Here is a 24,256-nt window from a genome sequence, read left to right on the forward strand (position 1 = left end):
CGTTGAACACCGCACTCTAGATTGGTTTCATTTCGATCGTGTTGATTTTCTTCCCAGCTCATAAAATATCAGTAACTTAAACTTACTTAAACTTAAACTTACTTTTTAGTTGTTTTTTGTAACTTTTTTTTACATATAAACACAGCCCCCGTGAATACGGATCGAACCATGCAAGAGTCAAGCTCATTGGTCCGCCCGTTTGGGATTTTTGTTGCCTCAAAGGGGTTTCAAACTCATTTTTATATATATAGATAGATTATATGCGCCTTTACAGCAGGTTATTTAGTGCCAATCTGCCGTATATGCGCCATTAGTGCTCGTTAAATGCAGGTTTTGGCCCGATATACGGCTGATTAAATGCTTAACCTTCCTGTCCCTCAGATCGTCAAAAATAAAAACAAAATTTTTTCCCTGCTCATTTTCCCCGCTTCATACCTATTCTCCTCCCTTTCTCTTCTCATTTTTTTCTCTCGCTCTCTTGTGCAAATTTTGATACTTGGGGCACGTTATGGAAGGTTGTTAGTTTTTTTTTTGCTAATTTCTCCGAAACCGGGATTCGATCCCTCGATCTTCGGGTTGATGATGTAACAGAATCGCGCTACAGTATAAGCTATAGATGGTCAGATAATGTGCGTTAATTTTTTGATCTATATGAAGCTCAACACCAGCAGTTGTTTCGTTTAACCCCGTGCTTGGGCATGTGCTGATAATTAACATAAATCCTGGGAAACGCATCAGGGGAGATTTATTTGCAAAAGGCCTCTTTACTTTCATTGTTTACCTTCGTTTGTTACCTATGACTAAAAGGATACCCGAATGATGCCGGTCCTACAGCCATGCCACATTACAACGTTTTTGTCATGTTGTTGTGTTGTACTTTTCGCATCATTCGTCTCTCCTAGCAGTTCTGTGGCATTAAAGTAGCAGTTCACATGCTTATTATCCAAAATATATCGAGCATTTCAAAGGCTACGCAACAGCTGTCAGATGTTAAGCAGCAGTTTGATTGCTTATTTAGGGCAGCTTAGCAGTAGAACTGCTATTATATAGCAGTAAGCAGGTGGAATGCAGTTTTGAAACTGAAATACTGCTTATTTAAATGCTAATTGGTTACCTGGGGGTCGATATTCTGAGCGGTAGTTAATTTTCCTTGCGTTATTCGCATAAAAGTCTTATAAGTCATTTTGGCCAAATTGCATTTTGACGATAAGGTGTCTTCGGCAAAGTTGTTTGGCTGTTTATGCTGAAAAAAATTGCTGAAGATGTCAAATTTCCAAAGCCTAAGGCCTGTTCATTAAAGAAAGTGGACATCTGTTTACCAATAGTTTAGAGTTAAAACTAAACAAAAAAATGTGAATTTTTGCTCAGTGTGTAAAAACATTGTTCACTTCGGCAACACATTCAAAGAAAACGAAAAAAGTGAGAAATTTTGAGGGATGGGTTGGATTAGCTTAGCGACTAGCAGATAAATTCTGCACAAATGGTGTTCCAAACAGTTGTCGTTTTGAGAATTGTGTACTAGTATCACTTCCGGTACCGCAATTTTTCAACGCTGAGCAGGGGACAGATGTGCTGGATGATGTAGGGTACATCAGAACCGAAAAATTTGGAAAAAGTTTTAGGTGTGGCAAACCAATTGTTCATGCGGCTTAAACAGTACTTCGTATTTCACAACAGGAACAATCAACGGTGGAAACAACATAAAGGAATGCATTAAAAACGACTTAAAAAGACACGGACACGTTCTATGCTTCCAGTGAGCTTTTCGCTCTTTGAAGGAAGCACGACACTAGACAACGGACTAGCATGCAACGCCCAGTGGCACAGCCGAAAACTTTTCCTGACAGCTGCGGCGGGAATCGAACCCGCGCTCCTCAGCACGATGTGACTAAGAGCATGGTGACCCTAGCCACACGACCACAGAGCCACTTCTACCCATATATCGAAAACATACGGATCCTCCATTGTTTTGGCCGGATCTGGCATCCGCTCATTACGTTTCTTCTACACTAGAGATGCTCAAGACGAAAAAAAAAACAATTTTGTCGAAAAATGGCAAAATCCACAAAACTTCCCTGAACTGCGTCCTGTGAAAAGATACTGGACAATAATAAGGCGGCATCTCAAGAAAGATGGAAGAGAAGCAAGCTCTGTTGATTACTTCAAGAAAATTTGGTCTGCGGCACAACGAAATGTTACGGAGAAAGTTGTGCAGAATCTAATGGAAGGTATCAAGAGGAAAGTCCAAGCGTTCTTCAGAAATGCGAAGTAAATGTTCAAACTCACGTGAATTCGGCCACATGAATGTTGATTGTATTAAATAAAAAATAAACTTATGAATTTGTTCGAAAATAAATATTTTCTATTGAAAAACAGGTGTCCACTATCTTTAGTGAACAGTCCTTACTATTCTTGAGTTATGCAACCAAGTGAACTGTGCGAGCATTAATCTTCACATAATCTATCACTTTACGATTGGCATCCACACACTAATGCGTGGACCGCTATGCCAAAAATAATCATATCCCAACAACATGACCTTGTGCAGGCGCAGAGGACTCAACGGCCTGTTGGCAACAAGCGATTGTAGTCATCCTTTTCCTCCCCATCGCCACATTGACCCGCAACCTGACGTAGCAGGCACCAAAAGGTTTAAGTTCATCATTACTGAAGATTAGACCTGTTCACTTTGAAACTTTTTTTCTCCGATTCTCCGTCACACATCAAATTATCGATCCACATGTAAAACCAAGTCTTCAGTCCAAAATTGAGCCAAATTGATGAAGATTTGAAGGTGTATCAAATCAATTTTGTGTTTTTTTAGCCGTTTTCACAGAAACTTACTCAGAAATTCACAAAATTGCTCCGAAAAGATGCCGGAGATACCGTTAAGATATAGTTAGAACAATACTCTAAAACTTTGCCGAAGACACTACGGTGTTTAAATTGCGTATTTCGAAGTTATTCAACAATTTTAGTTAAAAAATCACGAAAAAACACGATATTTTTACGATTTTACATATAAAAGTCATGTAATTTTACATTGTTTTTAGTGACTAAATTAATTAGCGATTACTCCTTTGTGTAACGAACATTTCGTCCATACATCGTTTTTGTGTAGGAATTCGTTTTCATTGACTAATTATCAAAAGTATGTCACGTTGATACTAAAAATCGCACAGAGTTACCAGCACGAATTAAAACAAAGTTACCCATGATTAAGACGTCATGCCATCGTATTCTAATTTCTTTGGATTTAAGTATCAGAAATGGTGCAGATGGTAAGGCTCGAGCTTGCGGATCAGAAGGTCCCAGGTTCAAGCTCAAATACATGATAAACTTTTTTTTTCTTTCTTTGTAGCAGTTAGGATGATGAATCTGCCATGACTTACACAAACTTACACGCAATATCCCAGAGAATAATTATCGGGACCTGCCAATTAAGCCCATTCCAGGACTAGCTAGATATTTAGTTTATACTTGTTGACAATAAATCGTGTCGACGATATCAGCTGGGCGAAATATTGAGCATCTGTTTGATAATGATCAATTTAGCTAAAACAATTCAATACGATGATGGAACTGCTTCTGGATGCAACATTTTACAGACAACTGTGAGTGGAGCTTACTTGTTATCTATCTACCCACAAATCAGCACAACTACACGATGAAGGGAAACTACATTCTTACTATGCACTCTACGGTTCCGAAACAATGCTATGATGCCAAATTGCAATGAGATGCAGTGCGTAGTTTCATCAACTTATAGCAGGATCGAGACGCAAAAAAATGCTATTCCAGGACTCGAACCTTGAATCCTCGAATCCACAATCTCATGCTTAACCAACTGCACCAAATTTAAACTGATGCAGATGAGACAAAGAAGTGTAATGACGTTTAAATCATGGGTAACTTTGTTTTATTTTATGCTGGCAACTCTGTACAATTTTTAGTATCAACGTGACAAACTTTTGATAATTAGTCAATGAAAACGAATTTCTACACTAAAATTATGTATGGACGAAATGTTCGTAACACATAGGAGCAATAGCTCATAAAATTAGTCACCTAAAACAATGTAAAATTACATGACTTTTACATGAAAAATCATAAAAATATTGTATTTTTGGTGATTTTTTACCGAAAATTGTTGAATAACTTTGAAATACGCAATTTAAACACCGTAGTGTCTTCGGCAAAGTTGTAGAGTATTGTTCTAACTATATTTTAACGGTATTTTCGGTACCTTTTTGGTGCAATTTTCTGGATATTGAAGAACATTTTCGTGAAAATGCTCGAAAAAACACAAAATCAATTTGATACACCTTTAAACCTTTATCAATTTGGCTCAATTTTGGACTGAATCCTTGTTTTTGCATGTGGATTGATAATTTGATGTGACACGGGTAGGTCAAAAAAAGTGAACAGGTCTACTGAAGATACCTGTTGGTACCAAGTAGCTATCTCTGGTTCTTCGTGCGAATGTAGCTGATCTGGCTACACGAAGAGAATATTTCAATCTTTCAGCGACGAGCGTTGCTTTTGAAAAAGATGAAATCCAAAAAATCCAAACCCACACAATCTCAGCATAGTCTTGAGCATGCTTATCGCTTTGGTTAGAGCGCCATACTTACCAAAATGTCCATACATTCACTGAGGAATTCGTAGATGAAGCGGAAAAAGCCACGAAGCAGATAAAGTACCTCCGGAATGTCATCAAATTGTAGAAGAGTTTTTGTTATTATTTTTAAAATTGTTTTTATTATTTGTTTTCTTTTCGGTGTTTTCTTTTTATCTCGCTTTGCATATATGTTTTTTTTTCTTCCGTTTCCTTCGCGTACAATAATAATTTATCATAAATACCTATTACAGTTCAATCTGTCGATAACCTTGTTTGTTTTGGAAGAGATATTTGTCTCTCTCGTTCGCGATTTACGTAATCTTCAAGAAAATGAATGCGCTTCAGATGTTTTCTTTTGCTCCTGGTTTTTCCTAATCAGTGTGTGTATTTATGTGTGTTTTGAGTTTACTGGCAGTGTATATCGTTCCTTTTTCAATTTCCACCATAAAATATGTGTCACGAAAAGCACATTTTTGATCCAGATTGGTTTGTACTTCAACTTGGAACAGTTTGGAGTTTTTCGGGAGCAAGGGGGAAGTGGAAGTGATTACTTTTTGGTTTATTTCTATTTGGTAAGGCATTTGATTCATTCTTTTTGCTTTCGTTTTTTTTACAACTATTTTACTGGAGGGTACGCAAACATTTCCCATGGAAAGATTCGTGTTCGACCTGATGTTCCTTTAGGTTGTTGGGTTTTGTTGAAATAATTTACGATATAAAAAAATAAATAAATCTTCTTTGGCTTTTCCTAGTGTTTAATAAAACAAAAATTATATTACTTTAAGACGCAAAAAAACAATTAGGATTGTGTTCAACAGAGTCGGGTTTTCTTCGATAACAGTTATTTTTGGGGGGTGGGAAGCAGAGCTGCCGCACTCCCGGGGAGGGACGTTTTTCACTCTTTTGACGGCAACTGTGTATACTTGTTTGATTGCTTGATTAGGGAAAAAATAATAAATAAACACTAAATTTCTTTGTGATTAATGACTTGAATAAGTTGAGTGTGTGTATGTGTATTTTTCGCTACAATACTTTATGTTTTCTATTCTCTTCGAAAGGTTCGGATTTGTTCATGTTAATAATAATAATAATATTAATAATAATAATGATAATAGTTTCAAAGAAATTGACTAGAATTATTGATTTCCTCTTTCAGCAGTGTAGTAATATGCAGTATTAATAGGAATTTCTCTTTATTTCAGTGTATTCCATTTTAAAGAGCCTAACTAACTTGTTTACTCGTATTTTTGCATTTTTTGGAACGTTAGGTATTCCTACCTATTTTGCATTGAGATTATAATGAGTGAATGTACAGTGCTATAGCAAATAATACATTTTCGTAAATTCCGTAGAGAAATTCAAAAAGGTGATTTTGGGATCGACTCGGATTAGTTCAGTTTCTCCATAAAAGTGTTCACGTATTTACACGAAAAAAGGTGTACTGGACTCGAATAGGAGATTAACGACTCCTCGGTTTTAGTCGACATTCGCTAACTATGATCATCGCGTTTCCAGGGAAATAATGTCATTTACAGTCTTTGGTATCTTGGACCGAAACGGATCGCTCTGTACGGTACAATCAAAGTGACCCGTGCTTGCTATGGGGGACGAATAAAGTGGATTGGCTCGGTTTTTCAGTGTAGTTAAAAAGTAATGCACTTAGTTCAATCCAAAGCACGGTGGTTGAAATCCTTAAAACAATCATGTTTCAGAATGATAATGCCGATGATCGTGTTTTTCCGAGATTTCAATTACTGTGCACAGATGGATGTTACGTATTCGGATGCGAATGTTCTTCAGTTTGCGAGCACGCAGCCAAATTGATTGTCGAGCTAACCTTCCGCGCTGTTTCCACTTATCATTCTTTACAAAAAAATCACATAAATCTAAAACTGATCATCAGCTACACCTCCTGCCCATCCGATCAGTTTGTCGAGGTCACTGAGCTTGCCATTGTTCTTAATCTTCACTAATCAATTCATACTGATGTCGGTTCAAGACTTTCAAGTTCTTACCAAATTCCCCAAAGGTATTTAAACATAGTGGATACAAAATAAGTCTATACACAAATCACAACTTTTGTTTTTCGAGGCCCTAAGTAGTTCAATTCCATGTGGCCACAGCCTCGAGACCGTACCGAATCCATGCACTTTTCGCCCATTTCTTTGAAGTTTTTAGACTCTTGGCGTGAACCGTTAGCCATGCGCGTTTAGAACGCATCCGACCCAGAACGCCTTCGAGTATGACAGACGCCACCGACCGGGCGCGCGCCCACGCCTCTAAAACCCAAAGTTGTTGAAAAGATGCTGCTTCAGTACCTGTTCGCCTTCCTCCTCTAGCCTCTGCACGGTGACGGTGTTGAGCAGGTTGAACACGACGGCAAAGATGGTGCAGGCGGCGTACACCCCGAGCGCTACCCACCACAGCAGCTGTTCGTGCAGTTTCTGCTCGAAGTTTTTCAGGACCAGCAGGCCTATCGTGAGGCCGGCCAGGGCACCGGTGAGATGCGCCACGTACGACACCGAGGGGGCGCCACTTTCCGGCTCGACCGCGTACCGGGAGTAGATCGCGAAACCGACGTCGCAGGATGCTGTTTTGGGTGTGAGAGAAGAGAGAGGAGAAAGAGGTTATGATAAGTTACATGATTTGAAAAATGTATGAAGTTATGTGTTCAAAATGCCATTATGCATGCAGTATTAATTCAAGAAAGCACCACTGCTGTTCTACGCCATATCATCTCAAGTTTTACACTGGTCCCTCAATTCAAGTAGAATCTATAGAGGTGAATTTTGTAGCATCACATAAATGAAATGAGATGCAGAGCATATGGAGGACTTAGGGTGGGGTTTAACTAGTGTATACGAGAAAAATGCTCCGGAAGAGTTGAAGAGGCAGGTCGCGAAGAACTCCTTCGTGTAAAAATCTATGTCATCTGTAAAGCCGATAGTTGTTCAAGGTACACAAAATCTTATTTTATTATTTGGCATCAAATATGTAAGTGTAACTAGTGATCTATCATCAGTGGCGTAGCCACGGGGCGTTTAATGGTTAAAGCCCTGAAATCTCCTTAGGGTGTTTACCTCCCAAAAATCACCTAAAACCCCTCTGAAATTCTCTTGAAACCTCTCAGAAGCTCTTCCTAAACCAAAACCAAACTAAAACTTATCTGAAATCCCCTAAAATCCCTCAAAAGCGCCCTAGAACATTCCAGTAATCTCCCAGAAAGGTTTTATCCCTCTAAAATCCCCCTGAAAACTTCCTGAATTTCCGACAAAATATCCTGAAACCCCTCGAAGCTCTCACCGAAAGCTATTTAAAAACTTTTGTAATCGTCTTGAAACCTTCTGAAATCCTCCTCAAAACTCACTTTGAACCTTTCCTCTTCCCCAAAACTCCCTTAAATCTTCAAATTCGCACTGAAACCTCTCTGCAAACCTCTGCAACTCCACGAAAACACCCTGAAACCTACCAGAAATCTCCTACATCCCCTCTGAAATACCCCCAAAACCCCATCTGCGCCCCAACTTCTGAAACTCTCTTTCGCTAAAACCGCCTCGAACCCCTCTGGAACCCTCTTTTAACCCTTTCAAAAGAATAGACGCCGAATTTTCCTAAAACTCACTGAAATACTTGGAACAGTGATGCGTAGAACGACAGCGTAAAAGTTAAGCAAAATTGCCGTCTCCGACATAAAGGAAATACTCACCGAATAGGAATATCGCCAGTAGCCGAATGATGCCGTACTGCATGTTGCGGTAGTTGAGCATAACATTCGCTAGGTGGGCGGCCAGCAGGGCATACACGCCCCCGCTGGCCCCGACGAGGTAGACTTCGGGATCGAACACACTGGTTCCTATGGAAATGGAGTAAAAAAAAAAGAGTTCAAACGTTTCAGATTAGTTGATGATTGTCCAGTCCACTTAGCTTTCAAGAGTCGTAACTTACCTAGCGAACCAGCCAGCACTCCCGCCAGGTAGACGCAACCTATCCTAGTTGATCCGTGTACCATCTCCAATGGTAGCCCAACTAGGAGTTGCACGACTAGGTTGAAACCCAGATGGAACCATCTGTAAATAACAGAGAAAAAATTGGAAATGTTAGGTTGGAATTCAGATGGATCGTGGAGCAAGTGGCGGCGAAAACACCTACCCGGCATGTAGAACCATGTAGAAGAGAAACCGCCAGACTTCGTGCCGTTTGTCTGGCCGGTAGATGAACATCGAATCGATTGGGACCGGACCGGCCGGATCCGCTTGACCCGAGGTAAGCGTGTGGTAGGTGAAGAAACCCAACTGTAAGGCGGAGAAAAAATGTGATTGGATTAGAATGAAGGATAAAAAGTAGAGGTTGAGTCCGGAATTATCTCAGCTGTTTCTTGGACAGAGCTTCTCTAGCTTGCTTCATAAGCACTAAGGAGGGATATCTTTACCTTCTCATAACATAACTTATAGTCCTTGTTCACACATATAGTAAAACCAAGTTTAAATCTTAAACGGAGATAAAGAAATCGGGTTCATAGGTTTACTACAGTTCGACATTTAATTGTAACACAATATTAAAACCGTTATAAAACCATAATGGTTACTTCGAGTCAACAAAACTTGTTTGATCAGTTAGTTTAATAATGAAGAATCCTTAGCCGATCTAAGGATGAAAATAATCGGAAAAATTGAAAAAATCTAGAAGTTTTGACCAAGACCATAATAAAACCTAGAAATCCAAATAGCTGTCTAGAGTTCTTAAATAACTTTCTTCTGAATCAGCACATACGCCCAGCGTAACGTAGATTTTTTTTTAATTTCTGAGATTATTCCCTGGACTCAAGCCATAAGAACGTGTAGGAGGAATAGACAGGATTTAATATTAATACATACCTCAACTAATGTAACTAATATCACAAATAACGGAGGCGGACAGCACGAATAGTTGTCCGCATAGTACTTTCGATCCCGCTCTTCGGGGAGCACTTCCATTGCTATTACGTGCACCATTCTGGAAAAAAGAGAAAAAGAGGAAAATCGTACAAGTATTAATAACCAGTGATTAAGAGTTATTAGATAAGGTGGATTGTAGGGATTACTTTTGCGAAGATTATGTTTTGAAGATAAAGCATTCGGTAGGAATTCCGAACACAGCTTTTTCAGCTAAAACTTTTAGGCTCGTCATTCCGGATTTGTTTGCGAAAAAGTTCATGAGTTACTACATAAGCTACGATAGGTTAAGATTTGTATGACCTTCAAATGGGGGCACTTATTTTTCTGGCGAAGTCCAACGGTTGTTCTATCTAAGTCAAAGCCGAAGGAAATACAAACGAATATCTAACTCTAGAAAAAGATAATTGCGAATCCTGGAGGTATCGAGAGAAATCCCAAAGACAAGAATGCTGGATGGCTATAGAAACTGTGGATTCGAAGAAGAAATTTTGAAGTCTTGTAGATAGCTGGAATTCCCGAAAATACCAATAGCAGGAATGGGAAAAACTCCCAGAAACGATTTCTCCAGTTGCGTCTTTTGGATTTCTACAAGAAATTTCAGGATTTCAGAAATATAATCCAGGATTCTACCAGGAGTTCCTTCTGAGGTACTTGAGGGAACTCCTTCAGAGATTTTTTCAGGATTGCTTTAGAATTCATTCAGAAGCTTTTTAGCAATATTCCAGAAGTTTCTTCTGAGAAGCGGTTTCCACTGAGATTCCTCCAGGAGTTCTTTCCAGGGGTCCTCCAGGAACTCCATGGAGGATTTCCCAAAAGTTAAGCATTTCCTCTAGGTCTAGAAGCTCCTTCCGAGATTCATCTAGGAAGCCCATCTAAGTTTTCCCCAGGAAATTTTACTGCGATTCCTCCCGTGGTTTTTTCCAGAAATTTATTCCCTTCGGGTTTTCTCAGGGAGCTCCTTCAGAGATTCTTTCAGGGATTTGTTCAGGATTTCATCTAGAAGTTTCTCTGGGATTCTTCCAGGAGTTTTTTTTTTCTTTCTTAGATGAACCTCCTAAAAGGTTCCATTTCGGAATCATAATCGGATTTCCAGGAGTGCTTTCCGGGATGTATCTCGCAACTCCTCCCGGAATTCAAACAGAGACTCCTCGAGGAGTTCCCAGATTCTTCCAGGAAATCGTTCCAAGATTCTTCCAGAAATTTGCTTCGAGATTCATCCAGGAGTTTCTCCTGAGGTCCATCTAGAAGTGAGATCCATCCAGGGATATCTATTGGAGTATTTTCTAAGATTCTGCCAGTTCCCTTTGGAATGACTTCAGCTGTCATTTGCTGAGATTCCCTCTAGGAATTCCCGGAGAAATGTTATCCCTGAAGGAACTATTAGAAGAAACTTCTGAAAGAATTGCTTAAGATGTTTTTGGATGAATGGAACTCATGTGGGAATTTTATAAGGAACTCGGAGAAATGTTATCCCTGAGCCTGAAGGAACTATTAGAAAAAACTTCTGGAAGAATTGCTTAAGATGTTTTTAGATGAATGGAATTCATGTGGGAATTTTATAAGGATCTCCGGGAGTAATTTCGTAATAAATTGGGAACATCGGCGAGAGGTCCCGCGGTAATACCATAAGCATCAGTTCCTGGAGGAATCCCGGTAGGAGTTCGTGCAAGAAGCCCGGATGGAGTTATTGTGTAAAATCGCGGATGGAACTTCTGGAGGAATTCTGAAGAAACATCGCAATGACTTTTTGAATGAATCCCAAAAAAGCTTATGGAGAAATTTGTGAAAAGTAGAAATCCTAAGTGAAGTTCATGGAGGGATTGTAGATGAAACTTCTGCTGAAGTTTCAGGAGAAAATCATGATGAAATTCCAGAAATAACTATGAAAGGAACCCGTGAGGGAGTTTTTGAAGGCAACCTTGCAGGAGTTCCTGGAGGTATCCCGGAAGGAGATAATGGAAGAATTCCGGTAAGATTTCCTGAATACAGAATTTCCTTGATGCAGAATGATTTTTGGAGAAATCACAGAAGGAGCAGTTTTGGTAATTCAAGAAGAAACTCCTTTGAAAATCATGAAATAAAAATCTGGAGAAATCACAGAAGGAAATGCTCAAGGAATCTCAGAAAAATTCATGGGGGAATCTCAGAAGGTATCCCTATAGAAATTTCGGAAGAAATTCCTTCGAGGAGGATCTCCTGAAAGAGACTCATCAGCAAGTCATAATTAGCACACTTGTCAGCGTGCATGAACCACATATTTGAATTTCAATCATGCTACCTGGGAAAGCAAACGAAATTTCTCTAGTCCGAATCGTAAAAAGAGAGGCAACGAAACATCAAAGACTTTATCTTAAGGGCGAACGGGACGGTCGAGGAAATATCCGCCATTGCTCTGTTGCTACTAAGATGGTAATCTCAGATTCTACTTCATATTTTGCAACAAAAACCTATCATTGTGTATGCTCACTTGAAGTGCATAAGCTGATTGGTTTTCAGCATCTTCAGTGTGATAGAACTCGAGATTGCCATCTTCAAAGTCGCGAGGCAAATTGTTAGAAAGAGAAGCAAGATAGGAAAAATAACACGGCGTTTCTTTTCACCTTAACTACCACGGCGTGCAGTGCCTCATCACATAGGCTGCATGAATTCTTAAGCAAACATTTCCATTCCAGCACCGATCAAAGCAAGGAACGACAACTGAGTAAATTGCTGAGTATCGAAAGCAAGTGAAACAATAATAAACGATTGTTTACATTCGGAGTCAATTTGGGAAAACATGCAATCCAGCGCAGCCAGAGTTCTTTTTAGAAAGACAAGAAAGACCCTCCATTACTTATCAATTGTAGCTTGTGCTGAGCAATCCGCGCATTGGCAAAAAGGGAAGCAAAATGAACTCTGGCTCCACTAGTGAGGAGAACCCAATGAACCGATGCACAAATTCACTAAATTGACGATTGAGCGGTGCAGTGCATTGCAGATAACGCGGCACCGCTCAACAGTCAAACCAGTCACTACGCCTATGGATCGATGCACGAGTTCACTAGTTTGACGTTTGAGCGGTGTCGTGTTTACGGCAAATGAACTTGTTTCCATGACCACCTTTACAACACGATTTTCAGTCGATTGCATTGATTCATTGCACGGTTCTGAATCCTCTCACTCAACGATAAATGAACGATCCAAACTAAATGGACTAATGCACGTGTTCACTCGTTTGACTTTTGAGCGGAGCCGTGTTATCTAGGTGGCCATGGAAACGAGTTCATTTTTCATTAAGAGTGAATATGTGGTTTGGCCCATGCTTTCACGCCCGACTCACTCGTTGGCTAGTGACTGAAAACACTAGTTCATTATTGCTTCGATAATCTTTGGAACTCAGATTCGGTAGCGATTCATTCAGTTGTCGATTCTTGCGTGGTGTTCGGTGTTCAGCGAAGAAACTTAATGTGCAATGGAAGGCGGAAGAGTTTTCTTGGTTGAGGGAGAAACACACTCGCTTCAGACTGTGCGTGGTAGTGAACGAGTGAAACACAAAAAATGAATGAGTGTTTCCCATGCTTGTCTATGGATGCTAAAGAGAATCGAAGGATATCGAAAAAAAATCAGAGAATTAAAGTCAGTGGCCGATTCTAAACAGCAGTTGATGATTCCTGGATAAGTTTGTGAATTTCGGAAATGCCATAGGAACTGCTGGATCAAGATTATGGTGCTGGGAATACTGAGAATGCCAAAATTTCCAAGGAGAAGTGTTGTAGGTATTCTGAGCAAATGCTGGCCATTCTGAAAAGTAGTTTGTTCTGTTTCGTACAGATTCTTTCGGGGATGCGACCGAGGTTATGTACCATAACAGCTTTGAACAGATGCATACCTGCCAGAAGAATTTGCAGTATTGCGAGAAGCAGACATAATCGAGTAAAAGCTGGCAAACTAAGGACAAACTTGATTAATATGGCGGCAGTAGGTGATTTTAAAAGGGATCTGAGACCTGTAGGATGAAACTTAAGATTCCAAGCAATAGTTGATAACTTCCAAAGAAGGAAACTTTTAATGGGAATCTGGGGATTAGGGAAATATCACAAAAGCAGAAATATCTATAAGTAAGCTGTTGATTCTTACATATGCCTTGATACAGTAAGCAACAGTTTTCCCACAATTAATAAGTTTCTACTGATTTGTCAAATTTCTTTCGAATTTTGAAGAAATTGGCAAACCAAAAAGAAGTTAGGTGATTCCGGGAAGAAATGCATGTAAAGATTTTGAGAAGATAAATTCTGCTCAAATTTTCGCCAAAATTTGTAAAGGAAGTACGAAGATTGAAGCTGAATTCTGGAAATTCACCATTGCACATCCCCAGACTTACCTCTTGAATAATGGTGGATCTTCAAATATCAGATGAAAATCGTTCTCCGAACAAACTTCACGATCGCGATGATGGACTGCACACTTGAAGCTACGCGACCGCTTGCCGCTCATCTGTGGCGAAAAGAGGAGAGAATAAACGAGAAGATTAGCGATTATGATTTTCTTCAACAAGAAGGGTAGTTGGATTTGATTGGTCAGTATGACATACTCTACTTATACTTGTTCTTTAGAATCATTTCAGATTGATATAAAATTGAACGTGGCATTCACGTGTTTGCCAAGTAAAGCCACCTTCTGAATGTTTTTAAAACTGAGAAGAGACAACCCACCACCCTACGGAATCATTTGATGTTTGATGGGAGTCAGCGCTAAAATGGGTCCAGCAGCAGTGACTAATGGAAAGAAAACCAAAGGGAGGGAAAAATCGTTTAACATAAAACTGCAATCAAGCGGTGTAATATTTTTATTATTGCCATTATGGGAAGCCAGTCAGTGAGAGAGAAACACTTTTGCGTTGAGGAGAAAGTATAAATTAAAATAATTAAAATATTAGCTATTGTATTCCGAAAAATCGAGCTCATCAGAGCCGCCGACGACGGCGACGAAGGGAGTCGCGCGCGGATCTACTGTTGGAGGCTCATTTTCCCCTAGCTTTTGAAAACAATTGCGAGAAAAGCTTGTCGGTGGCAGCCAGCGGTCGCTGCTGCCGTAACAATCGAAAATTTCCGAGAAAACAGCGCATTTAGCTAGTCTTGTCTACCAACCAACCACCCGACAATCTCGGCTCTGTTCGATGGCAAACCTCGATATTAGGTAATTATGAGCACTTCTTCCTCGTCCCATAGCCAGCGCCAGCGAGCGCGTAACTGCATCCACGACGAGGCTGGTTTCCACGCAACCTCGCTTACTCCAAATCAGAGTCGAAAATTAGTGCTGAAAAAAAAGTAGATGCACCATCTACCACCAACCGCCCATCATTGCTGAACTACTATAATAGCATCACTCTCGCAGTCGTCAGCGCACCTTACCTCGAACCGGAGTGAAATTGTAAGATTATTGTTTTGATGACGACCACCGCACCGTTTCCCAGCCAAAACCGAAATCTGAGATGTCTACCGTCGCACAACCGCCCGCCCGCCCGCTGCCCACTCCGGGCTTGAAACAATCAACGAACGAGTTGTGGTACCTTCGGCCTCCCCCCTAGGTAATAACAATCACATCATTAGTGCTAAATGCGAAAGTGGGCGCATCGTTGACGTCACTCTGGGCTGACTGGGGTCCAAATCTCGCAGCGCTGAAGCGTTGTTTCTCGATTTCAGTGTTTTTGGGGGAGTTTTTTGGTTTGCAGTTATAAGTACCACAAATAGGTACGCCTAGCAATGCCATTCGGAAAGAACGGCGGCATTGGGGTCTTGTGAAGAAATGATACTCGTTATTAGAATTGATAACTGAGCTAGTTGAAGGTTTTTTGTTTTCAATCTTTTCTATGATGAGAGCATCTCCAAATTGTCCATCTCAGCCTCAAAGCTCAATTTTGAATGGTTTGGAAGGTTGCCTGAGCCCTATATGACTTGGGACTAACAGGCATTTTCAGTGAGTATGTACTGCTGATGATTTTTTCGATCAGAATAACGCAATTTAGAGATGTTGATGCAATCGATCGCCCACTGTAGGCCGTACTGCTGTTGCTGCGTCTGGAACGAGTTCATGCGGACGGCTCATTTTAGACTTAGTCATAGAAGGAAATAAGAAACACAGCTCGAATATGCTCATATTGTATTAGGAATATCTCAGACAAAACGAAGAAGCGTTGTTGCCGTCTAAGAAGTACCAACTACAACATAAAACTAATGATTTTTCCCATAAATTCCCACACATCTTCACCCGTCTCCGAACTGCCTCCCATTCTAATGACGTATGAGAAGGCGCGTTATGGAATGTGCAAAATTAAAATATTTCCATAAATATTTAATTAAAAGTCAGAATGGAATGGGCACCCATCATCGCACACGGCGGCGCGGCGTGGCCGCCCTTCGGAATTCATATTGGCCGCCCTGGATCAATTTGTGGTTGCGGCGCGTATCTGGCGCAAACATTATCGTCGCCGCGCCGCCGGCCGGTTCAGGTTCAAGCCCATCGCAATCCAGTGTGCAGTGCTCCGAAATGGCATCGTTATCATAATCGTTTATGCCAGGCGGCGGCGGCGGCGGTGGCAGAGTGCGCAGCGAGTGCGCTCGCTCCACATCGCTCATCCCGCGCAGCACCGCGCGCGAAGTTCCAATCCAATCGCAGGGACCTCGACTATCCAGGACGACCGACGATGGATGATGAGCTCGGTCGGTCGGTCGGTCGCTTGGTCAGAACCCAATATGCATGCATGTGCGTGCCCTGGGGGCCATAAAAGTTTATTACACCATCCGTGTAGCCACCCTTGCGTCGTTGGGATTCGTTGCATTTTTTGTGCGGCTCCCACCTCTTCCCCACCGCAGCACCGCTTTGAAGCAGGTACCACTGCAACGGTGGCGGCGCGGCGGTAGTTTGCTCCTGCAGCAGCAGCATCAGTTAGTTACTCGTACCGCCCTCCCGTACCAACCCTGCAATTCGAACCGACGAGGCTCGTTCAGGAGATAATGATTGATGATGCGCGAGTTGCCCTCTTTAATTTTGAGGCTCCTTCAGATGCTCTGGCCCCGGTACGTTGGCTACCTCGTTGCTGCTGCTGCACACTGTATCCACCGTTGTTGTTGGTCGTCTTCTGGATGACCAATTCGAGATCATCGGGAGGAATCGATTTTTACGATATGGCGCGCGTGGAACGCGAGAAATCCGTGCATGAAGATTGAGAAAAAAGTGAAATTTTGTTGGAAACTGTGGATCTTATCAGCCGATTTTAACTTATATCCTCATTGTGTTATAGACTCATTGTCTGCTTCGGATGTACTATCAGTTGTGATTATTCAGGAATCGCCAAACTATACTACAGATTCCAAGTATCACCGCTTTCAGGATGATGATCAGGTCCTTCCTCAATTCCAGCTCGTCTAAGGATCTCAGGAGAGATTTAGAGACAACTCCAGTTGTCGAAAGGCCAACCTGAACTATAAGGACGTCCTCCAGGTGCTACATCTGCTTCAACTGCTCCGCCAGGTCGTGGTACTTGGTTAGTTTGCCAGAGAACGTTGATTGGACATTATGGTCTAACGATACAGCGATGTCGATGAGGGTTACCCGCTTCATCCCTTTGTCGTAAACCGCAATGTCGGGCCGGATGGCACGGGGCCGGATCACAACGTCCGAGGCCATACAGTCCCGGACATTAAGTCGCGTTTTTTTTTTTGCGAAATAGAGTCCAAAAGTTTGGATGCGTCATAATATCCTATGTGCCTTCTTTCCTTGGGCTTCGTGGCGTATCTGCAAGTTCGGACGTTATGCCCCGAAAAAATGCGCCATAAGGTCCTGGGACTTTATGGCCTCGGACGTTATGATACTGCGCCGGATGGCACGGATGAGGATGTCCGTAATGATCTCGCGAACCCAGTACCGCTTTATACAACTATTTTTCAGTACCGGGTCCGGCTGGTTCTTGTAGTAGGGTACAAATCGTTCGACCAAGTTGTGCTTTAAAGCAAGCTGTTGGTGCACAATCTGGGCAGTGGGCAACTTCATTGGGATCTATTGGGATGATCGGGGTAGGCTGATCTAGCTAACACTGCCTGCTACGATATGCTCGATCGTTTCTGCTACTGAATTGCACTTTCTACAGTGGTCCCTTACGCGTGCAATATGCCGCAGGTAATTTTTCGTCGCGGTCACGCGCATCAGCCAAGCGTTTGGAGACGCCTCACCGATGTGCTCGAGCTTCAGCTGATGGGGGTGCGTCTCACGCCAATCTTTCTGCTTCCACGTTACGATCATCTCGTCAACGCGAAGATCTTGATGTCACAGTTTAGCTGGTAATCTTCCAGCACCAGATGCAGAGCGCTGTAACCGTGGTCAGCTTTGCATTCTGGCTCTCTACGAAACATGCCCTCAGCTACTGGATCTGAGAGAGTCACCTCGATGGACGACTTTGGCTGGCGCATGCGATGCTTGGTGAATGCCACTCGTACTGCTCGTTCTAGCGCCTCGAGGTCAATCTTGATCCACTTTACCATCCCGAACCTGTAGGTCAACAGGGGCACATCAAACGTGTTGCTCGCCTTCACCTTGTTGCCGACTGACAAAAAATCTTCTCAGAAAACAGTTGACACGATGCAAGAACTTGTCCTACAGCTCCTTCTTGATCACTGTGTGGCAAATACCTCTAAGTTGCAGGAAGTCGAGGTATTTGTACGCTTCGCCTTCATCCATATTCCGAATATCCTCCTGTTCGTTGACGCAGAAACAGCTGGCGTCCACTACTTGATCCCGGCGAAGATGGACTGACTGGCATTTGTCAAATCCGAACTCCATCAGGATGTCATTGCTGAACACCGTCACAAGCTGCAACGAACTGATGCTACCTCTGTACTGATTCCGCAAACAGCTTCAGGTCTTCGATGAAGGAGGTGTGCGTTATTCTTGTGCTTCTTGTTCCACCTTTCAATTGATGGCCATAGTTGCATTAGTTGAGGGCCGGCATTGCAAGGCCGAACCATAGCGGACTACAGGTATCGCCTTGAAATACCCCCCTCCTGATGCTGAGAGTTCTTGACCGCAACACAGCTGTTCCGTTGGTAATTTGTAGAACGTACTACCTTGTACAACTGCAGTACCTTGAGATGATACGAGTGCGGTACTGAAACGTATACGGCTTCTTGTAGTCGATGTACGCCATGCTCAGGTTCTTCTGCTTTTCGGTGGCTTTCATTCTTGTGGTTTCCCTTCTCTGCTTTCCTGCGACTTGACAAGCATCCGTTGACGGCTACCTGAAAATATCTGCACGAGAGAAAGCTGCGTAAGATGTTGATCATTTAACCTGAGATCTTCCAGTTTAACAGCGTACGAAGCATGCCAGATATCGACGTGATGTAGTACCGCAAAGAAGGCTCTACAATGGGAGTGGTCAATAAGAGGCACATAATGTAGCAGCGCCTTCCAACCGCCTCTACAACCGGCCAGCACGAACAGAAGTGTTGATAAACACGAATCTCAAACAATTTAATTCACATCGAACCCTGATGAAGATCCCAACAACAGGGTCGAAACGTTGGCAATGATCTAAAATAATCAACGCTTTTCTATGACTGAAAGCCGAAAAACATCGAATTTTACGTAAATCCAGTCATACCTTGTAGAACGTATTTGGAAAAGTTGGTATCAAAACAGTGATACACATACCGAACCTGAAGCCGACCGAAATAAAGCCGATGGTTATGGGCCTATAGAGATAAGTGACATTTCAACACACGAACACTAGCGCAAATTTTTCCTCACACAAAAGTGCACGCCGATTGAAAGGCTATTCAGATTGCATATGCAAATATTACCCAATCGAATTGGGTAAAACGGGTAAATAATGATAAAACTAACGTCCGGGGCAAGAGTGCAAATATTTTCCTCGCAGTTTCACAACTACATCCACAAAAAAGGCACGCATACATTTGAACGTGATTACCTCTATTACGCTTCTGAGTTAACTTGACAAAGTGTTCGAAAAGATGGTAATCCGCAATGTGATATAATGGAGGTGTGGAGGAACTCATCGTTTGCTTGTATTAGTAAGCAGTAAAAAGTAAACAACTTTGGAGGGGAGGTTTGGTGACGTCATACAAGCTCAACAACAAGCTAGTATGGTCGTGTTGCCAGCTCTAAACACCATAAATAATCAAATTGTTTTACCATGGCGCTTCGCGAGATTGGCAAGAAAAAAAAATCAGATGATATAAAGCAGGGTCAAGATTTCCATAGAAAACTTCTTATACACCTGATTTGTCAGCAGGATATCTGGATATTCAGAAGAATTTGATTTCCACTCTTCCCATTTAACGATTGTGTCCTTGGCTGTGTTGGGCAACATCGTGTCGTAAAACGAGGTGCCATTATCATTAACACACGATATAACTGTAATTTTGTTCGATTTATTTACATATTTCATGTTTCCATCGAAGCTTGGAACAATTCATCGTTCAAGTGATCTGAGTTTCAACCTAAAATAGAAGAAAATGTGAATAAATTCTCCAAACCCATTTTTTTTTCTTACACTGCAAAACTTGCCCATGTTTGTGTTCGAAAAACATCACGCAAATCATCCATGGAAACAGTGGGACGTAGGGGAAGTAGGGTGGCAACTAGGGTGGCAACGAACTTGGGCGGGCTCTGAAAATCACAACAACTGACTGTATGACGTCAAGCGTTGTCAAGATGCGGCGGGTTGCTATGCGGAATAAAAAACAGCGCACTAACACTAGCAAAGTTATGTGTATTACACAAAATGATCTCTTCACCTTACTTACATCACATTGGGTAATCCGTTGTCTCATTACCAAGCTGGAGACTGTAATGAAACTACATCCACGCTTTCAGAGCAGGCAAAGGTGTAGGCTTTAGACAGCCATCTTACCAGTCCGGAATCCTTCCTACAACTTGAAAACGACGACCAGGTCGTAGAAATAATTTGTCTAGATTTTGTAATGTCTTAGCGGCTTATAAGTGTTTAGTTATTGTTGGACTTTTGGACACAACACATGCAAGAGAAAAAGAAAAATAAAAACCGCGGTTACTTCAGTTACGAAGCATTTACATACATTGCAATAAATAGGTATACAAACAGAGCCGACTTCCGTACAAAAAAAATCATATTTAGGGATCAAAACCTCTTGCGTTTCTTTTAGGGTTTCAGCCAAAATTGCATCACAATCGAATCGCTAAAAATAGATTTTGGTCCCTAAACATGATTATATAGTATGGATATCGATTCTGCCTTTCTTTCTAGCAATGTTTTATTAGCCAACTTTAAGTAAAATTTGGCGATCATCAAAACCATTCGATCCACGATTCTTCTGTTACAAGTATATAAATATCATTGTCATCAGTGAGCATACAAATTAAAAAAAAAACATATGAAGTAAGTACAGACTAAGAAAAATCAGAAATTGTACGGAACGAGCTCACCAATAATCCAACTAGGGTATAAGAAACAAAAAAAAAACACGTTTTAAACACCGATTGTTTCCATTATTTTTGTTATCATGCACCATCCTACCAATAATACAAAAATAAAAACAAAACAAATGCGCTTATTAGCTTTATTTTCGATTAGATGAAAATGGGAGCACTTTGCTGAAGATGGGTTTCCTTCCCCTACATGTCTTAAGCCTCTATTCTTAGCACCAATCGAAGCTAAAACGGGCTCGAAGTCCGAGTAGTTTTGTTAAGGTTCTTAAAACCGCTCTAAAGCATATGTAAATTCTTCTATTTTGGATTTATAGTAGTTTTTTAGTCACCTCAAACGGTGAGTTTATGTTTCTTGAGGCAGTAGCTCATTCCTGTTATCCTATCTTTTTGCTAAGCTGAATTTGAAGGCAAATTTACAATTTACATCATAAACAATTATTGAAAAACCAACTAGTTTTAAAGAGGTTCTGATAGCTGCATAAATCTTATTTTTTTTAGTTTCAAATTTATGGTAATTGACACTAATTGTAAGTTCTTTCTAGAATAAATATTACTTCAAAATGGTTACTTAGACAGTAAAAATTCTAGCACGTCCTTCTAGAAAAAAAAATCATACAGTGTATTTTATAATGCTTTTACTGACATAAAACTGAGATGGGTTTGACCAAGGGTTTGAGTATTTTTATAATAGGCCTTATAAAAGCTAAAGAGAGCCAAATAAAAAGCTTTTTCTATGTCAGGACAAACCTTACAGTCCAGAATTGACCCCGCCCAAATTTAGCACGTCCCACGCTGTCGCCGGTGGTGCCGGATCAGCAGAGAGACGACGACAGTTCAGCACCATCATCGTTAAGAACAGGTACTTCATTTGTAATAGAATTTGTAAATGGGTGTAGTTGTAGTTACTTGTGCCTGAGTATAGTCCTCACCGACGACCGTACCATCACAACGGTCGCCCTTCCTGACTGTCCGGCGGCCTGGCCTGGAGCTGTTTAAACGTCCTCGTCCGATCAATTATGGAGTGATGGAGGTCGGGTAGGATAGGCCTTTGATCGTTGTCTTCAGTCGCACTGTCGTCGTCCGTCGTGTCTCTTCGCGTGAGTAAGTGTGTGCATACTGGACGCACTACCAGTCAGTCAGTGGTAGTTATGGCGGCGGCTCCTGTAAGTATGCACCGTTGTTGCCGTGTACGACTGACAGTTCAATTTATGTGCGCTAGTTAGTCCTATAATTAGGTCTATTTAATAATTCAATAATCACGTGACATGTGCTGTGTTTGCTCCAAAAACAGCGCGGGGTGGAGACATGTGTCGTTCGTTGCCTGGCCTGGCCTCACTAAAAGGATTGAACCCCGGTGCGGTGCGAAGGTGGCCCCTACTACCGTGTGTGTTTGCCAAGGCTCCGTTCTGGGGGTGCTATGTTTATGTGTGTAATTAGTATGCACGGTCCGCATGTACCTAGACGGGGCGTGGCGTAAGAGGGCGCTAGTAGAGGACTTTATCGTGTCACGTCGTCGCGTTTTCCGCAAAGGAAACCCGATACATGTGCTTGTCCGGTGCGGGACTTCCCAGGGCACAGTGAACTTTTGTCCGGCACCTGAAATAGATGTAAGGATCTGTAACATTAGTCTTGTTCAACGATGCAGGTTGAACTTGCTCGAAGTTGCTGCATCTTGCTCTTACCCATTAGTCAACAAACGGGTAAGAGTAGGATGCAGCAACTTTGAGCAAGTTCAACCTACGTCGTTGAACAGGAAAATTGTTCACGGCTTTGAATAGAAGTTCTAAGAGCCTCGTTATAATACTCGTCACAACCCAGCTTCGACATTTTCCAAACTTCCAACTGTTCTTATTATAAAAACAATCAAACATTCGTCAAAAACGCAAGGGACAAGCTACACAACCCCTCTCTCAGATGCGAGGACACCTAACTTCTAAAAGAAGCCGAATGACAGTACGAAATAAAACCAAAACATGCGATATTGCCATTACGCTGCGCTGGTTCGGATTTCTCATTAGGTTTCTGGTGTAGAGAGCTCGCGCGCAAAGTGCATGCATGCAATGGCGTTTGACGCCGCCATTGCCATCACTCTACGCAAGCAGGTTCCAGGTGGCCACTTTATGCCGCAGGGGGGCGAACGAACCAACTAAAACGAATAGCTCTCCGCAGTTCTGTGTGGCAGGCAGGCCAGCAATCGACTAGCGAGCGGTTCAAGCTCTCCGGGGCGGCGGCGTTCGTTGCACCTGTGCACGCGAAATTTCCCGGGTCGACCTGGCTGCCTGCCTGTCCTGGTGCAACCCAGAGGCGATAACGATAATTTAGACTGTCCTTGGCAAATATAGAATCGGTCAGCGAGCGGTCGGTGGTGCACCACACGCTTGCTGCCTTGTGGCCCTATTTATAGGGCGCACATACCTTCGTAGTTAACTGTAGCATAGGGACGGGACAGCTCGTCCTCGGACAACTGAAAGAACCCTTTCGTTGACGCTCGGCTGTGAAGGATGTTCGCCACAGTCAGTTCCCGATAGTTCGATATTGATCCGAATCGCCGCCGAGTTCAAATCATCAATCTAGATGCTAGAATCTTTTTCAAAAGGAGATTGGACTGCTTAGGAGGGCAAATACTGCGGCGAAACCGGACCGAACCGAAGTTCACTGTTATATCCTGAAGGCGATTGGCGCCTGCCACCAAATTTGGTCCGTTTCGGAAAGCCCTTTTTTGTTTCTCACGCGCCTCTTTCTTCGCTCAGGCCTCGGCGCGCAGCATTCTTCTTTTATGTTTCTGCATGCATAAATTTTGTAATATTAAATTTAAATATTTTCCTCTCGTTCGTGGTGCGTTGCGTTCGTTCTTCGGTCGGAAGGACCGGGGAATTCACCACCTCTCCGTATCTCCGCTGAGCGCGGAGCTGCGTTGGATCTTCTGCGGCGGTGGCGGCTGGCTGCGATCGCTGTCGTCGAAGTCGTCGTCTTAGTCGCTAACAGCAGGGTGGTTGGATGCTGCGTGAAGACCATTCTTCTTCTCGGCACGCCGCTGCCCACCTCCCGCTTCCCGTCCCGACAGATCTTCTTGAGTCCGCGCTGCGCCGTATCAGTGTCGTCGACACTCGCACATTTCGCGCGGACAATCGCGCGCGGTGGCGGCTGCGTCGTCGGAATTCGTCTCCGCCGCGCCGTCTTCACACGCGTGCACTTACAACGCAATTTATTTGCATGTTTTCGGAACCTGTCCTTTTGGGTCGGC

General features: G+C 42.3%; 1 protein-coding gene across 3 annotated transcripts in view; it reads right to left on the reverse strand.

Moving 5' to 3' along the window:
* Positions 1-4,985: 4,985 nt before the first annotated feature.
* The window catches only part of LOC109431677 (protein rhomboid), a 351,008-nt gene continuing 331,737 nt past the window's right edge, over positions 4,986-24,256 (reverse strand). For all 3 annotated transcript variants that reach the window (XM_062852611.1, XM_062852610.1, XM_019707936.3), the window contains 6 exons: positions 13,916-14,028; positions 9,496-9,613; positions 8,771-8,913; positions 8,567-8,688; positions 8,328-8,474; positions 4,986-7,211 (listed from right to left, as the gene is read on the reverse strand). In XM_062852611.1, coding sequence (XP_062708595.1) covers positions 6,901-7,211; positions 8,328-8,474; positions 8,567-8,688; positions 8,771-8,913; positions 9,496-9,613; positions 13,916-14,028 — 954 coding nt within the window. In that variant the 3' untranslated portion in view covers positions 4,986-6,900. The remainder of the gene's footprint in view (positions 7,212-8,327; positions 8,475-8,566; positions 8,689-8,770; positions 8,914-9,495; positions 9,614-13,915; positions 14,029-24,256) is intronic.

This window comes from Aedes albopictus, chromosome 2 (genome assembly GCF_035046485.1).
Source record: "Aedes albopictus strain Foshan chromosome 2, AalbF5, whole genome shotgun sequence".
NCBI classification, from domain to species: domain Eukaryota; kingdom Metazoa; phylum Arthropoda; class Insecta; order Diptera; family Culicidae; genus Aedes; species Aedes albopictus.